This window comes from Musa acuminata, chromosome BXJ1-6 (assembly GCF_036884655.1).
Source record: "Musa acuminata AAA Group cultivar baxijiao chromosome BXJ1-6, Cavendish_Baxijiao_AAA, whole genome shotgun sequence".
Classification (NCBI taxonomy): domain Eukaryota; kingdom Viridiplantae; phylum Streptophyta; class Magnoliopsida; order Zingiberales; family Musaceae; genus Musa; species Musa acuminata.
In genome coordinates this window covers 18050713-18068617 of record NC_088332.1, presented here as the reverse complement: position 1 = coordinate 18068617, position 17905 = coordinate 18050713, and the positions used below count along the sequence as shown (strand labels likewise).

At 37.1% G+C, this 17905-nt stretch overlaps 2 protein-coding genes across 2 annotated transcripts; one reads left to right on the top strand and one right to left on the bottom strand.

The window, feature by feature from the left end:
• The first annotated feature begins 119 nt into the window (after positions 1-119).
• Positions 120-7267, top strand: LOC103988644 (probable serine/threonine-protein kinase PBL7). Its single transcript, XM_009407239.3, has 5 exons — positions 120-508; positions 936-1141; positions 1401-1590; positions 4092-4483; positions 6550-7267. Exons 1-5 carry the CDS (start codon positions 388-390, stop codon positions 7033-7035), a joined length of 1395 nt encoding a protein of 464 aa, XP_009405514.2. The 5' UTR covers positions 120-387; the 3' UTR covers positions 7036-7267.
• Positions 7268-13134: 5867 nt separating this feature from the next.
• On the bottom strand, positions 13135-14466 carry LOC135676570 (NAC domain-containing protein 83-like). The gene is made up of 3 exons (XM_065187900.1): positions 13990-14466; positions 13614-13906; positions 13135-13547 (listed from the first exon to the last, which is right to left on the bottom strand). The coding sequence occupies exons 1-3, from the start codon at positions 14171-14173 to the stop codon at positions 13308-13310; spliced, it is 717 nt and encodes a 238-aa protein (XP_065043972.1). The 5' UTR covers positions 14174-14466; the 3' UTR covers positions 13135-13307.
• Positions 14467-17905: the final 3439 nt, after the last annotated feature.

The window sequence follows — 17905 nt, the reverse complement described above, 5'->3', positions numbered from 1 at the left end:
ACATGTACTGTTCCACGCGTCAGAGAATTTACATCCACTATCCATATTACAAACAGTACTCGTAATGTATATTTATTCGCGCATTAATTATATGAATATAAATATGGAGTGCGATACATGCGTCTGAAGCCGATGCGTTAGGCGGCTCCTCCACCTTCCCCCCCTTTGCCTCCGCGCTGAAGTCTCACACCCACAGCCTAAAGGAATTAACACCTTCTTTCTTCGGATCACCTCGATTGGATCTGAAGAACGAGAATTCCGACAGAGTTTGATGCCAGGAAGCAGTTGATGTGGTGATTGCGTCGAAATTGAGCGGTAATCGAGTGATCTCGATGAGAAATCCCATCTTTTGTGGTCGTTGTTGAGCAAGTCTGGATCTTGGGCGACATGGGTTGCTTCCCGTGCTTCGAATCGGAGGAGGCAGCGCAGCTCAGTCACGTGAATGATTGCGACCGCAAGAGAGAGGAGCAGCCCATGGTGGCGCCCCGCGTCGAAAAGTTGTCCTCTGGTAAGTTTTAGGCCCTCCGTCTATGAGATGTTGCTCCTAGGGGATCTGATCCGTATCCGTAGAGTTCTGCATCTGATTTCTTTCCGATCTCTGAGCTGGATGTCGGGAAATATGATTTAGATGACTCGGTAGTTTTGTCATCTCTCGTGGTTTTGCCATCTTCCGGGATACTCGTTTTCTGCTTCAACTATAAAGATGGATACTTGAATGAGATGAACTTTGTTATATTCTTTTCCTCTCCTCTAGATGTTTATTAGGTGTGTGATTTTTCTAATGGTTGGGTTTGCCTTGGAGATCTTTGTTGAGTCGGATCTCGTCTATTTCGAAGTCATTGAGTTCCACTTGATGAGATGACACATTTCAGGACCTATGGCGTGCCTCGAAATCTGCTTATTTTAATTTTCCTGACTGATTCATGACTTTGCAGGGGATGATAGAATACGGACCAGAAACGATGTGAATGAAAAAAAGGAATCACTGGGTCCCAAGGAGGGGTCTGATTTTGCTATTTCGGCACACACTTTCACGTTTCGTGAGCTTTCGTCTGCAACAGGTAATTTTAGAGCAGAGTCATTGCTCGGGGAAGGAGGATTTGGACGGGTCTACAGAGGTCGTCTGGAAACTACTGGTCAGGTACTCTTTCAAATGTGAAGATTTTTGTTTGTGAGTTAGTCAATTTTGATCTGCTTCTTTCTGCTGGAGTATTGATTAAGGTTTCATTAACCTGTGTCAAGCTTCACAGTAGTTTTGAAGTTGGTATTTTCACACTATGTAACATGGATAAGAAACATGAAATATGGATTTAGTTGCATAGAGCTAGTGTTTCTTTGGCATTGAGATTGTAGCTGTACCTCTTTATATTATGGGGATGGATGTCTGGGTGTGCCTGCAGGTTGTGGCTGTAAAGCAACTCGACAGAAATGGACTCCAAGGAAATAGGGAGTTCCTAGTGGAGGTCCTTATGCTTAGCATGTTGCATCACCCCAACCTTGTGAATCTAATTGGTTATTGTGCTGATGGAGACCAACGGCTTCTTGTCTATGAGTATATGTCCATGGGATCATTGGAAGATCATCTACATGGTACGATCTCTATATGCTGACATGGTAGTCTTAGTTGATTCATCATAAAGTGTGGGTCTTCTTTTGTTTCTTTCAGAACAGTACTCTTTGTTTGGATTACTTTTGGCTACATCAATTGTCACATTCTTTGGCTAAGTTGCTAATCTCTCTTGGATGATTTATCTTTTTCTTCTACTTATTTGTGTGAATTCAAAGATGCCTAGATTCATGAGTCATCCCATAAAGGGCGTATCCAGTGCATGAGGCTTCCGCTAATGCGGGGTGTGGGAAAGAATTTTTATAGGGCCTTATAGCGTGGAGAAGATTTATTCAGACTTGCTTCTAAGTTGATGAGATTCTTAGTCCCTTTTATAAGCTTCTTGAGTTTATAGGCATTTTCTTTCCTTAACATGCTTGTTTTTGGTCCTTATTGGCATGGGGAATGAAATGGATGTCCCGGCTAAACCTAAATAGAGGTTGCAGCTTCCATATGCAATTATGTATAACTTTAGGGATGTCATTTCTTCATTTACTCTTCACTTTTAAAATGAACATTTATAATTATATAATTAGTTAGTAATTATATTTTATAACTTCTAGGGATATAATTTCTTCATTTGTTGAGTCTGCATTTTGTAGTTTTATATTACAAAAACTAGTGTTAGGTAGGTACTATAAAACTTCATTTTTAGAACTTAACTTCTATCAGAAGATTTTCTTCTTACGTAGGAGAGCCATTGCTTATAAGGACCACATAATCTATCTCAAGTGTGACTACATTGTGATGATGCTTCACTTGAATTTCTCTCAATATATTATTGTGACTTATCATATGTATACTGAACATGGGATGAACATATTATTTCCTAAAATTAGGCATAATTTTTTTGTTCCTTTATGTTTGTTATTTTCTATGTGAATTATCATAATGGGCAATAATAATCTTATTCATGCATTGATTTTGTTATTATTGTAATATCCATGGCTTCTTTTAATACAAGGAATTTTACGTCCTTGCATTGGTGGTTCCCAAATGGATTGTATAAAAAAATTTTAGTTCAAATGGTGTATAGGGATTCTGTAACTTGCATCTCCATTTTCTACTTGATTGCAAAGAGATATTTCAAATTTCAGAGTTTTTATTGTTTTCATACATGGTTTATGCTCTATTATCATTTTGGTGGATTAGGAAATTAGCAACTGATAAATTTAAATTACTATGATAATACTAGCTCACCTTTTGTCATTGATTCTTCTCTGTATAACTATACTACTTTATTGCTTCTTGACACAAGAAATGAAATTGGCTTTCCTTCAATTTTTACGTTGTTAAATATTTCCAATTGTTTCCACGAGTGCGGTTTGACCATTTAACAGTTGACATATGACTTGTCAGCTTAACCTAATTTAACCTAGTCAAAGTAGGTTATAGTAGTCTACACTGTCATTATCCAGTCTAAGAGTCCTAAATCAGTTCAAACTTGTCAGATCACCTCTAGATCACACAATATTTTAGACAGTTCAGAGAAGTACTCCTAGAAGTTTAATACTCATTGAGGCATGGATGAGAGCTGGAGACATTAATAGCTTAGATAATCAGCTGTCTCCTTTTTCTTAGTTCAATTGGGACTCAATGAAGGATTGGTTATTCGCTGTATAATCCTAGATGTAGTAAAACTAGAACTAGATCAGGTTATAAGAGTCTATTGGCGGGTGATTTTGTAGCCCAAAAGGGATAGAATTAGTATTAGCCATGCTAAATTCTCCTTTTCTTATCTCTACTTCTCTCTTTTGAATCTCATTTTTGAACTTTTCTCCATATTCTCTTCCTTTGAGTATACTATTTTTCCTTAAAAGAAGGTGTTCGGAGAGAAGAGCCCCTTTGTCAGACCTGTGGCCATTGTACAGGGGAATCCTTCCCCTACCTAGGTGGTCAGTGGTTATGGAGGATATTTTCTACAATGATCTAGTAGCGATGTAGCAACTAGGATTTGGCATAGGTGCCTAGGATGGTAGGTGGCTAGGATGGCAATGTTGGTTCAGGTGGCAATGGTGACAGTGGTTGGTCCATGTGGCTGGGTTGACAATGCTGGTTTAGATGGTTAGGAGAACAAGGCTTGTCATGCATCAGGTATATCAGAGCTGGTTTCACATGAGATCTACTAGGGCTGGTTATGCATCGGCCTGGTCAGGGATTGTCATCCACGTGTCAAGGTGGGAGAGGCCTGTTGTTATTCCCCCATATCAATTGGCCATCATTATGGTATGAGACTAGGATATCTGAGTGTCATATTGCATATTTGCTTGACTTTGTTACACGACATTGGGATGAGTTATCTGGTTGATCATGATCGAGCTGCTTTATTGTGTTTTACCACCAGGCTGCATTATTGTTGAATGGTTTTATGATCGATTTACTTTATTTCTGAGCTATTTTATGAACGAGTTGCTTTATTGTTGAGCAGCAAGCTATTTGACAGCTAGAGATATTGTTATTAACCAACCTATTCAATTATCTTCAGACCTTCCACCTGATAAGGAACCACTTGACTGGAATACAAGGATGAAGATTGCAGCTGGTGCAGCCAAGGGATTGGAGTACCTCCATAACAAAGCCAGCCCTCCAGTTATATACCGAGATTTGAAATCCTCCAACATACTATTAGATAAGGGCTTCCACCCAAAGCTCTCTGATTTTGGGCTTGCAAAGCTTGGTCCAGTTGGTGACAAATCTCATGTCTCAACAAGGGTGATGGGAACTTACGGATATTGTGCTCCAGAATATGCCATGACTGGACAATTAACAGTTAAATCTGACATTTACAGCTTTGGAGTTGTATTATTGGAGTTGATTACTGGACGGAAGGCTGTTGAAACTACCAAATCACATGCGGAACAAAATCTTGTTTCATGGGTAAGCTTATTTAGTGTGGTTTTTTAGGGAATATTTGATCTTTCATGTCATAGTGTTTTAGAGGAAATGCTATTCCTGTTTTACTCCAGTGCTTTTCCACTTCATTTATCTTATATATGCAGTCTGTAGTACAGCTAGAAGTGTGGAGTGTCTGGACAGTTCTGCTCAATATTAAATGGTTCATCTGTTTCTTCCTAGTAAAACTGAGACAGCCATGTGATGGGATGGTCTAGTCTCCTGAGTTCATTTATAGTATTATATTTTGACATCAAAAATATTTTAAGAAAGCATGTATTTTGTTAGTTGTTTGTATATGATAAAAGTTTAGGTGCTTAGCATGTTATTGTTGATTTATTTGAATATTAGAATGATGCATATTTGTGCTTTTGTACTATAAGCTGCTCTTATGATGTGACCAGATTTTTAAGTTTACTTCATGCACGTTTAGGATTGAATCATTAAATTTTACTTCATCGTGCAAATGTGTCGCGAGTGATGTGAAAGCATATGACTGACTATTTGATGCTTATAAATTGTATAAGTTTCAAGAAAAATGGTTTCTTTCACAATAGACTTAATATTATATTAAGGATTTCAAGGGTAGTAAATATTTGAAATGGTGTAGGGATGCCTTTAAATCCGTCAAGACGAAGACAATAAAATAGTATAAATTATACCTAGTAGTAGCCTTAGTAAGAGGAATATTGAATTAAAAAATAAAATGATTTTCATGGTACAATGTGTGCAAAGATTATATGTAATCATCTTATGAGAAATGTACCTTGGATTATATGTAATAATCTTATATGTAAATAGTGGTCCAACATATTGTATATAGTTTAATTCCATCAGGGATCTTATCTATAAGATGGCCTTGGGTTTAGTACATTTCTTAGCAAAATAACTATTTTATTTTCTTAATTATAAGTGACGTATCTAGGTAAAAGAACTTATTATAAAAATGTGTAATGAATAGAAGATTAAACTAAATGTAAAAGATGAATATGGATATGTGGTCACACTTAGACATGACAATACTAGATATATTAATGTAATTGATATATTAGAATCACATGATAGATATAGATCATATATGAGTTGCTGTATTTTTCTTTTAATTTTGTGGGGTGTGGTTTTCTTATCATCTTGATGTAGAAGATGACATATTTGATTCAACCTTACTTGCCTTGTCCTATAATGGAGACTCCTTGTATTATCGAGTATTTATAATACTCATCACCTCTTTCCCCTCCACAGATGAACCTAATAGAGTAAATATTATTGATCCAGTTTTAGATATTCCTACCAGTGATCCTTATCTTTATGCAGAAGATGATGTGGTAAGACTGGTTCCAATGGGCAGGTACAATGCAAAATTAATTTGAGTGTTACAAAATTGTCAGATAGAGACTTTTATAATATATGATTTTATTCATTTCATAGTCCCTTAAATTTGTTAGATGTAGTATTTTGAATTTTCTTTTTATGTTGGTGTAATATGGTGTCTTCCACTATTATTAATGATATCACTTTTGGTTATAGTATATGAGATATGATTTCACATTAGATGACCATGAGTTTTACTGGTTCAGAGAGATGTAATTGGAGTTAGACTAGTTTAATTCATGGATAATATGTGGCATCTACGTTGTACCTAGTTTTGGAAAAGGACAATGATATCATAGTGGACCTAATATTAGGTATGATAAGAAACTCCAAGTAATTCACTGATAGGATCAAATCACATCACAGCATGGAAGTCAACTACTGGACTAAGCCTCGCATAATTAATTAGTCTGATTTTTTAATATGTTTGGCATTATATCTGATACCAAGTCATAAAGTGAGGGAGATCATACACGCCAGTTTATTGGATGTTGGAGGAGAATGAAGTTTGGTTTATAGAGCTAAACGTGTATATGGCTTATATATTTTGGTCGAGTGATTCATACCGTCAAGTGATCCATTCAGTTACTACGTCTCAAAATTTTCAAAATATCCATGAAAACTATTACATTACATTTCCAGTGCATTTCAAAATATCACATATATGTGCGTTCTTACAGGCTCGTCCTATGTTCAATGACCGAAGGAAACTACCAAGTCTGGCCGATCCAAAGCTACAGGGTCGATATCCCATGCGTGGGGTCTATCAAGCTCTTGCTGTGGCATCTATGTGCATCCAAGAAGAAGCTGCCTCTCGTCCTGCCATCGCTGATGTTGTCACTGCTCTGTCCTATTTGGCATCCCAAGCATATGATCCTGGTACATGTCCCACATCTAACAATAGACCTGGTGGTGAAAGAAGAAACAGGAGTGCTGATGAGGGAGGTGGAAGAACGCCAGCTCTGAACAGTGATGCAGAAACTGCCCATAATTGGCAAATGAATGGTGAGAACACTTCAAAAGAGACAAGTGCAAACGTGAGGCAGGGCTTTGACCGGGAACGAGCTTTGGCAGAAGCAAAGATATGGGGGGAGAACTGGCGAGAGAAGACGCAAGCTAAAGCTAATGCAGAGGAAAACTTTCATGTCGCAAGTGCAATCGGATAGGGAATTTGGCAGAAAGCTTCTCTACCCATTTTTTTGTGTATAAAGAGTGTTAGAGTTGTGGGTCCTGGTTTCCTTCCTATGAAGATCTTTCTTTTCCGTCATTCTTAGGAGATGTGAATGGTAACTGGGGACCTGGTATGCTGCTTGTAAAATAAAAGGAGTATTTATGAGGTGGAAGAAAACTATATATCGTCAACTTTCTACATAATAAATTTCCTGAATGGATTTTGCATTCTTTGTTGCAGTACTATGGGGTTTGTATCTGACTCAAACTTTGGATGATGAATAGTTAAGAGACTTCTCTATTTTTTTCCTTTTATGAAGAAGCAATTGCAGATGATTTCTTGTGCAGAGATGTTTAGAAATATTTCATGTCTCCACGAGAAGTCCTCCCAAAGCTTAGAAGCATCCGTTGTAGTTGGGAGGCCGGAACAGATCTCTATGATGCAAAGCAAAGAATCTTTTCTTCTGTGATGCAATCAAGGCTGACACACTGATACAATTTCTACCGGTGATGCAATGTTTTGCCACACTCTTTCCATCTTTTCTCTCTCTGTTACTTTCCAAAGAATAAGGTTATCTTTTTCTTGTTGCATCGGTCAAAAAGTAGCAAGTCCTGTTGGATAGCAAAAACTGGTTTGTATTGTTTGGTTAAGCTTTTCTCTTTTTTTTGTCATCTTTGCACTTAATCTTCCATAAATTGTCATCGTTTATGAATGACTATGATCGATTGATCGGTGAGCCGATGATGTCTTCTGCAACGGTAGTCGGAGAGAGTGTGAACGTATGTATCGAGGAAAAGTAGCCTGAATCACTAATTAGTACGTCAAAAGCCCAATCAATCCCTTATTTAAAAGCAAAAAACTATGGCTCCAAGTGAGATTTTTTTTTTCCTGAAATAGCACTTTGTGTTTGTAGTTAATTTGCCCATTTTTGGTTTTCTATTTTCAGATCTTCTGCACTGTTTTTTTTTTGCAAGGTATATATACACTTGTCCAATCTTTTCTATCTGTCAATTCAGATAAAGTCAAGATTTATTTCTTTCTTTCATCTTAATATGCAGGGTCTTGTTATAAACATTATAAAAAAAACTCTAAGCATTTGATTCAAATTAAAATATCTCATTCTTAACCAAGTTCAAAAATCCACCAAAATTAATAATATATACATAATTCTCTATGGTAGTCTAACAAGATAAGTTCAAAATAATTCTCCTCACACTGTGTGACAATTCCGAGGTGCATTAAGGACTCATCACACAATATTCAAACACAATAAATTTAGCTGTTCAATGAGGCACTCCAGTGCAAAATCTATCATGTTAATTCAAAATATCTGAAACTACAGGGAAGAAGTCCAAAACTTCAAATCACCTCTAACAAGAATCAAACAACCTAAAGAAACAATTAATCAGCTTGATGCTGATACCATATCATAAATACAGTAATGAAAATGAATTAACGGATTCTGACTGCAATATAAACAATTAAACAAACTCCACTTTCCCTGTATGTATGGACTGTAGCTTTCTCATCATGAGCATGCTTATCTCCATGCAACGCTGAGCACAATTGGTAAGGCAAACTGATTCTTTTGTGAGCTGAACTTATTGCCGGGAGTCCCAGTGATCCACTTGCCCCAACATTGCTCCGTAAGTTCCCCGATCATCTTATTAATCATAGCTTTCTGATTCTCTTGCTACAGAGTAAAGAAAATCAGATGAAATGAATGAAAAATGGGGAATTGCATTTTAAATTGGTTATCAAAATTCAGAACAAGTAAATGCAAATCGATAAGGTAAATCCCAACCCATCTTTTATCTAAATCAATATGAAACACACTAGAAAAGGCACACTATCAAATTATGCATCAGCACAATTCAATCATCATATTTTATTCACTATCTTAATCAAACAGATAAAATATCCCCAAGAAATAGAAAACTAAAAGACTAAACATGCTAATCCATCAACCATTTATCTCCATTCCACACAATGTCACTAGTCAAATAGAGTCCATCCGATCCTGTTGTTAGCTTTTGAACCTTGAAAAATACAGATGTGCTAAATCAGCTACTGAATGTGAGACTGCATCACTAAAAAAAAGCGAACTTTGCATATCGAGCACAACTGAGCTTTTTTGAACAAAACCGCCAGCAAAGGAGGTCTGTCATCTACAATTATCCTTGTAATTCTTTCATTTACATTTCCACATGAAACAGAGGTAGGAAGCATACCTTCCATCTAAGTAAACTAAAAACACCCCTACTAATATATTCATGAAAGGATTAAGTGAAATCCATGGAGAGATTAAATACAATTACTACAAATTTATCATTCGTATTTCAGAAGGTTATATAACTTGCAGACCGAATTGGAAGTCAAGCGAGAAAGCTGGTCAATGAACAAATGGGTGAACAAAGCACATAAAATGTGCGTATTCATTCGTATAAATACAAAATGAAAAAAGAAAAAGAAAGAAAAAGGTGACATCAACAACAATTTGTCAACTTTAGGTATCATGAAAAGGGTCAGAAATCTCGTGTGGAAATGACCATCGCATCGACAGATGCTGCATTATCAAAGATTTTCATCATTCCATTGTAGCACGAATTAGAAAGTCCATGGATACACGAAGATCCAAACAGACATTAGAAGGAATTGTTCACGGAATCGAAATTAGATTTGATCCCCAAAAAAAAACCTGACTTTGTGACTCATGCGGTCGACATAAACAACAACGAAAAAACCCAAAAAGAAAAAAAAAAGTTTTTTTTCTTCCTTTTCCCAATACCAATCCACGATCCACGAACAAAAACACGTCTGTCAACATCTAGTATCGCACATTTGCCAAAAGGAAGACCAAGAAAAAAAATATTTATCTTTAACAAAATCAAACAATATGCATCATATAGAACCCCAACCATAACGTTACTTACTGCGAAAAAATTCACCTGACTATGACACAAAAAAAAAAGAAAAAATATGACAAAAAAAATCAAGAAAGGGGAGGAGTATGAAGAAAGGGTATCATCGCGTGTTTCTAAGCTTGAGAAACACCTGCAACTCTTGCAAGCCGTCCATTGTGATCCCAAACAAAAAAAACGCTAAGAAAAAAAACCAATCAAACAAGATCAAGAGACGAAATCTTGGACCCTAGCATGATCTCTGCCAAAACAAGCAAAACCCCTCAAACCCTAATGTGTCGGCCGTGACACCGTGAAGGGGATACATATATATATATATATATATATATATATATATATATATATATATAGAGAGAGAGAGAGAGAGAGAGAGAGAGTCAGCGGGAGGGCTGCACGGAAAAACCTAACCGACCCGGAAACCTACGCTTGAAACGCTTTTGAACGCCTTCTATTGTCATTGCAGGCTTCGCTTTCGAGCTTTAGGCTTTGGGCTTTGGGCTTTGGGCCGGTTCATAAACAGACCAGCGGTACTCTTGAGATTACCTACATCTCCTGAAATGAGCAGCTTTCTTGCCCATCGTAACGCAGAATGTACAAAACCAATCTAACACACAAGTGCTTTGATGCCCCGAATACGAGAAGTCATAAACTAAAATTATACTGCTAATGCCAAATTAATTATATGATATTTAAAGTCAAATCATAGAATATAGGCCGACTCTATCGGGCTAGATGCAATTTCCTTCACGAATCGGGGGCACTGATGTCAATCTGACTCACCCAGCGGTTGACTAAGGTTATTTTTGGGTGCCAACAACGACATGTGATACGGGGAAAGCCAAGTCAGCAATCTACAGACAATATTCTTTGGTTACTCTCTACAGTCGTACTGTGTATGTAATGTACATCACAGTCCACAAATCACATTTCCAATCAATATCATATGCATTCATTCCCCTTTGGAATTAGAATTGGCAGGTTTTATTGTCCAGTTTGCATGGGGACTCACTCACGTAAGCAATTATGTTATCACGCTTTGTCATCTTATAGGATCTCTTCATGTTTTAAGGTTACCTATTGCGTGCCTCGTTCTTTTACGTGCTAAATTTGGAACCGTAAAATATGGGGATAGGAGTATGTTGTTCCTCCTCCCCGATTGTGCATGGAGACGGACATCTCTTTGGTGCCATAGACATATCAAAGGAATCACGATGCATAATCAAAATTGCCCCACCTATCTATCTATGGATAGTACAACCACAGTGGACGACGAGTGGATCTACAATCATGAACACCTGACTTCTTTTGGCGCTAAGGGTCGGGTTGACAGACCTTTCGTGGCTGTTCTAAAGACGAGACCATGTGGTTGTGAAGTTCGACTATATCGAGATGTTGTAATGCGTCTTATTTTTTTAATGCACAGGTCACCTAAACACATTATCGGTGGAAAGACATTGAATTGTCCACAGCCGTATATTCTTCCATCGTGTTATGTAATATAATATAATATCGATACGTAATCAGTGAAGTTGTAAGTCTCATGGTAACTTGTGCTTTTTATAATGCTGGCAATAATGAAATGAATCATGACTTGGTTGTGCTTTGGTACCAAACCGCGTGGGCTGGCATTATAATCACATGGTCGGCTTTTGTTGTGTTTTAGACTTGTACTGTTCGTTAAGTTAGATCAATTATTCATGAGCTGGATTCCAGCAATCGAAAAGCTAGAAAGGGCCACACATTTGATATTAGATAAGAACCATTGTTTATTTGATTTCTTATCTTATAATTTCCAAGGTTGCACCTTCTGAATGGTTTTTGCTTGATCCCTAATTAACAAGGCCATGTCAGTAGTAACTTAACACTGCTTCCTCTCCGTGTAGGTTCATTGCTCCATGCTTTCACTACAAGGTAGTAGTAGGATGTACTTGAATATATATTTTATATCGGTGCTCTCACTTTCTTTCTCAAACTTTCATACCGTCGTGATCAGGTTCTTCCATTTTGGTGTATCAAAGAAGACATTTCACACTTTGGAAATCGGATTTGATGTTGAACTGATTATAAAATCTCTGTCTACACTTCAACATTCCATCAAATTCTGTCAATATTAAGTTACCTTTACTTGGTTGTGAACATGTATCAAGTCTGAATTCCTTGCTTCAGTCACTTCCATGTTGTGCCTCCACCTTCTACGGATTTGGAGCTTTATTAAGTACATCTGACTGCATGACCCACACGTTGATCATGTAGTGCTGCATCATAAGTGATACAACCAAATACCTGTCGACTCATTTATTGAGCAGTATCGCCTTTACACTGTGATACTTGGTGGAGGCATTTATGTCATGAGCTCCACAAGAATCATCTTTTATTACATAATGAACTGTATGAGTCGTAGCATGAGGAATGATTTCTATTGAATTCCATGGTGGAAAGACGTGTATAATTTTACTGCCGAGTGTCGCTAAAGCTTTAGCTTGTCTGATAATACCGTCCAAATCATCATCCATTTCTGATGAGGGGTTCGGCAACTTCCTCCTCACAGACAATTCCAAAACCTTGGATAATTGGTAATTGTAATTGGTAATTGTAAGTGGTCCAGAAAAGACAGTCTCTGAGCAACCGAGACGCTTCACCATGCAAAGCACCAAAAAGCTTTGTTGGTACATGATACCATGGTCCCCAGATGCGCCATTCATGCATGCATGTCTCTTAGATCCATCAAGAAAGAGTTGAAACCTTGGAGATAGATATCATTGTGTAAGATGTGCTGTGAAGGAACAGAAAATTATATATTCTTGCCGGTAGACATCTTTTCTTTGTGACAAAAGAGTCCATAAGATAATATTAGTATGACATTCTTGTACCAAATAAGAACTGCAGCTTAACAATGACTACCTTCATGGCGTAGGTTTCATTTTTTGATGCGATTTGGCCTTCTTTCTTGTCGAGTTAAACGATGGCTAGAGGCAGCATCTTATCCACAAACCTACCTGGACGTATGCCTCCCTTTCAGCTTTTGTTCTCTTTCTGCAGCATCACATCCTCCTTGTTGCATGTAAAGCCATCTGCCTTTGACAGCATCGTCTCTGCACACGCAACGGTACCAAGGCATTAAGTGTATTCTCTTCCTTGTCATGTTCACTCGACTTCCAGGATGTTACACAGAGTAAGAACGCAAGGATAAAGATTCGATCAATTATTGGAACATGTGGCTAGATCCAGGAAGAAGCACTAGGAGAGAAGATGGATACTTCAAATCCTAGAGTTAACAGCTCAAGTTTAATATCATCTGGTCTCCAAGGAAGGAAGTAAGAAGACTCTAAAATCCAATACAACAACCTCAGGGAGGTGAATTAGTTTCCTCTCCTCTGCTAGATTCATCAAACAGTTCGGTGACACAGCTCTTCTCAGGCGAAGAGGATGAAGATGGTGTCGGATCACCCTCTCTCTCGTCCATGAAATCGCTGAAATCAGTGACGTCGTTTGTAATGATGTCCTCCTCCTCGTCGACGACTATGGGGGCTCTTCTCCTCTTAAAAATGCGACAAAGCACCCAGTCTTGGCTTGGAATCATCAAACCCTGCATTATAGGAAATACATGATCTCCAACATATACTGCACATTGACTATGGCATTAGGATCTCACATGAGTTGAGTTCTTCCTCTGCGGGTAGATCAAGCTTCTGCCATCAGAGCCGGCCAGGCGATACTCATGCATCATCCAGTCGGTTGGAGAGCTGGTAGGAGGTTTTCCGCGGTAGAAGACCAAAACCCTTCTCATCCCCACCACTTGGTTGCACCCAGAAGCTACGATCTGCTTGTCCTTCCCCCTGGCCTTCCAGTAGCCGGATCTCGCCGCCCGGTTTGATCGCTTCCCATTGGGATATTTCGCCTCTCTACGGTTGAAGCAATACCTCTCATCGCCTTCCATTAATGCACCTACATATTGCAGCCACAGCTATCTCATCACCATCACTCACATCAAATATACACAGGATATGGTGTTCTTGACACTTAATTACCAGGCAAGTTCCATGGATCGTACTTCCCGAGATCGATCTCAGGAATGATGGAAGCTGGCAATGGGCAGGAGAAGACCTTCCTCTTGAGGTACTGAACGACTAGGTCTTCATCAGTGGGGTGGAACCTAAACCCAGGGGGCAGCCTGAGAGCTCCAAACCTTACAAGACTCGGCTTGTGACTCATTTACGTTGTAAGCACTTCCCTTGCTTCTCCTTCAGGAGAGCCGCCGCACGTTTGGGAGCATGGAAAAAGGGCAGAATCCGAGGAGAAGCAAAGGGGAGTGGTGAGGCGAGGATAACAGGAGGGGACACCAGTTTATAGAAAAGGTTGCGGAAAGAAGGCGACGGCCGGAGTAGCGTGAACCAGACTCAACCTATTGATGCAGTATAACGAAAAGCCGATGTCGATGACAGAGACGGGGATGTTTACGTTTGCTTATCAACTGCACACAAGACCTCATCTCAAACACTTTCTAGATGATGATGATGATGCTTTGCAGAAGAATTATTTCCACGACCACATCAAGGCTACTATATTATAACAGTTGAGTTGGCAGTGGGCCCTTGTTTTTGCATCCTGCAGTGAACGATTCCTTCGATATGGTCGGATCGATGCATCTGTACTTTCTATTCGCAATATATATATATATATATATATATATATATGTGTATATATATATATATGTGTATATATATATATATGTGTATATATATATATATGTGTATATATATATATATGTGTGTATATATATATATATGTATATATATATATATGTGTGTATATATATATATATGTATGTATATATATATGTATATGTATATATATATGTATATATATATGTATATATATATATATACATATATACATATATATATACATACATATATATATGTATATATATATACATATATATATATATACGTATATATACGTATATATATATATGTATATATATATATATGTATATTTATATGTATATGTATATATATATGTATATGTATATATATATATGTAAAACTCAAGTTTAGAAATTTAATATACAAATTGAGATATATATTATTTTTCCACAAAAATAACGTGATCTCAATTTAATTATAATGAAGGAGATAAGTTTTGTTGCTATTTTCTATTTAGAAAAAATCAGAAACTTAATTTATTCATAAGGCTGCTTCTAAGAATAATAGCAAAATTCCAAACATGTGTTATACAGGTATCAGGTACTCATCTTGATTGGTCTTGTTCCTTTATGGTATGACTGATAATTTATAATATTGGCTCAGACAAATCTAAGATCAGTTCATAAAAATGCAACTCCTCATGGACTCACATTTTGAGATTTTTTTTGGAATACTCATGCTGAAGAGATTTGCAATGGAAATTTATGCCTTCTTTCAGTTCACGGCAATCGAATTAAGTCAACGGTGAAAACTGGGATTTGCATCCTAAGGAACTGTTGTTCCCTGTGTCTCTTTTTGTTTGGCCACAACCCGTATCTCACTGAGAATAGGAGATACATTCATATTTAACTTTGACTTATAATTTCATGTGCGTCAGCTCAACGTTCCGTTGACATCACAGTATAAGAAAACAGAAGATATGAATTTACATATGATAAAAGATAAATATAAATAATAATTTTATATTCGTTATATGTTTATGTTATAATCCTTAATTAATCTATGATTTAAAGATTAATTACATATTTAAGTATATAATTTGAATATATGATTTTAGTATATGGTTGAGAAAAATCTCACCCACAAAATTGATATAAATATACTTTACATTAATGAATAATACTATCCCTTCGTAATACATTCTTCAATTTCTCATGATACGAAAGACTTTTTGTTTGAGGCTCTATCTCTCACTTTACATTAGTGACGGTTGTTCTTCATTCTTGTCCTCCCTATTGCTGTTAGTTACAGGTGCTCTGTAATCCAATTATATGAGTGATGATATGTGTGATATGTTGCATAATTTTTTTTATTATTATTGCTATGATATTTTATCACTTTATATTGATGATGAATATATTGTGATATCCCTGTATAATAGGAATTGAATTATTATGATATCATGATAATGAGATCAATTCACCTTTAAATATAGACTTTAAATATTCTCGGTCATAGGTTACTTGAGAAAGACATTGAGATAATCGAACAGACCATTGTACTATATAGTGTGGGGACACTAGGAATATAGTGTAGGTGCTCATTGGAGAATGAGTTCATTAAATAATCCACTTACGAAATACTAATTAGTTAATGATACATCATCGTTAAATAATAATTATGTAGTCTCAATTGTGTGTTTGGTCCTTATACTTGAGACACTAATGATATATTGTTTGAGTACTTAATTCTTTAATATTGGACTTATAAGTCTAAAAGTTTCAAATCTAGTAAAGTCGGTCATCGGGAGTGGTAGCCAATCTGACAAAGGCAATTGAGTATCAATAGATGATAATCCACTCTCGATATCATGAGAGAAATATCCCATATGCTCTCATTAGACAAATCCTTAGTCATGGTCAATTGGATAATGATAAATCTGATAAGCATGAGATTCAATTTGAGAGGAAAGAATTCTTGAGGAGAATCCGATTAGAGTGAGACTCGGATAGATTTCGTATGGGCTTGATAACATCATACCCGGTATATGATATCTGAGATATTAGATGGATAAAAGAACTATAGATATATGGTAATTGAGAGCAGATAGGTTTAATAGATTAGATCCTCCTATACTATATGAGGACTATGACATAGTGGCCTAGTATATCAAGAGTCGATGAGTTGAGTGAATTATTATAGAGATAATAATTTATTGAGTCAGAAGATGTTCTGATAGGTGCAACTCATAGCTAGTTTGATATTGGGCCTAAAGGGTCATATACATATGGTGGACAACATAATAAGTATAGGATTTGATATGAGATATCCAATAAGCCCCTATTTTATTGGATCCATTGGGTGAGGCTTAATAGGGTTTAGAGCGATTATTGGATAGAGATCCAATATCCATTAAGGTAGGATAATTAGATAGAGATCTAGTACCCATTTAAGTAGGATCCATTAGGATAAGTAAAGAGGGCTTTTTATATATAGGAGTTGGGGCTTAAAGGGATCATATAGGCTAGACCCCTATTGCCGCCATCTCCTTTATCTCCTCCTTACCCGTTCCTCCAACTAACTATCCCCTCCTAGTATAAGAGGACAATAAGAGGGACCGATCCCTCGGTTGTTGCGGTGTGGTAGTGCACAAACACGAGGAAAGAATATACTGTGTGGATCACTACTAGAGAGGAGTTTGTGAAAACTCCATCCATGTATTGAGATATATAGATATGGAGATATACGATTTGTTAGGAAACCATAAAAAAAACATTACATGCATAATAGAAAAATAAAACAAAAATCAGTTTCCCAGAAGAATCATATTTGATTGTCATACAAAGATTGGGAGTGAAAAACTCATAAAACTGAAAACTACATAACATATGTGAGACGTTCTCACCTAGGGGAGATCGTATATCCCCAATTGATAGATCCCAATGCATGGATATAGGCGCTCTCACAAAATCCTCTCTAACGGTGATCTGCACGATGGATGAAGCGGTGATGCACCTCCTCTCATGATGCATTCTTTCCTTGTTTTCATGCACCACCATGTAGTAGCAAACACAAGAAGGGGCCGACCCTTCTTGTTGTTCTCATGCCCTTAATAGGGCTGATGGTAGGGGAGGAAAGGGAGGAAGGAGAATAGGAGGTGGGTGGCCAAATAGTCTAGCTCATGACCCTTTGGTCCCTCTCCTATGTTATATCCTAGATTTTGATGATGAAATCAATTGATAAATTTACGATATAATCTATGCATTGAGTAAAGTAATACATGACTAACTTCGTTCAT

Excerpts from the sequence above, each read along its gene's own strand:
- LOC103988644 (XM_009407239.3), top strand. The coding sequence starts at position 388 with ATGGGTTGCTTCCCGTGCTTCGAATCGGAGGAGGCAGCGCAGCTCAGT. Across the intron at positions 509-935 it reads CGTCGAAAAGTTGTCCTCTG|GGGATGATAGAATACGGACC; the intron begins GTAAGTTTTAGG and ends ATGACTTTGCAG. Across the intron at positions 1,142-1,400 it reads GTCTGGAAACTACTGGTCAG|GTTGTGGCTGTAAAGCAACT; the intron begins GTACTCTTTCAA and ends GTGTGCCTGCAG.
- LOC135676570 (XM_065187900.1), bottom strand. The coding sequence starts at position 14,173 with ATGAGTCACAAGCCGAGTCTTGTAAGGTTTGGAGCTCTCAGGCTGCCC. Across the intron at positions 13,907-13,989 it reads CGATCCATGGAACTTGCCTG|GTGCATTAATGGAAGGCGAT; the intron begins GTAATTAAGTGT and ends TGCAATATGTAG. Across the intron at positions 13,548-13,613 it reads AGAGGAAGAACTCAACTCAT|GGTTTGATGATTCCAAGCCA; the intron begins GTGAGATCCTAA and ends CCTATAATGCAG.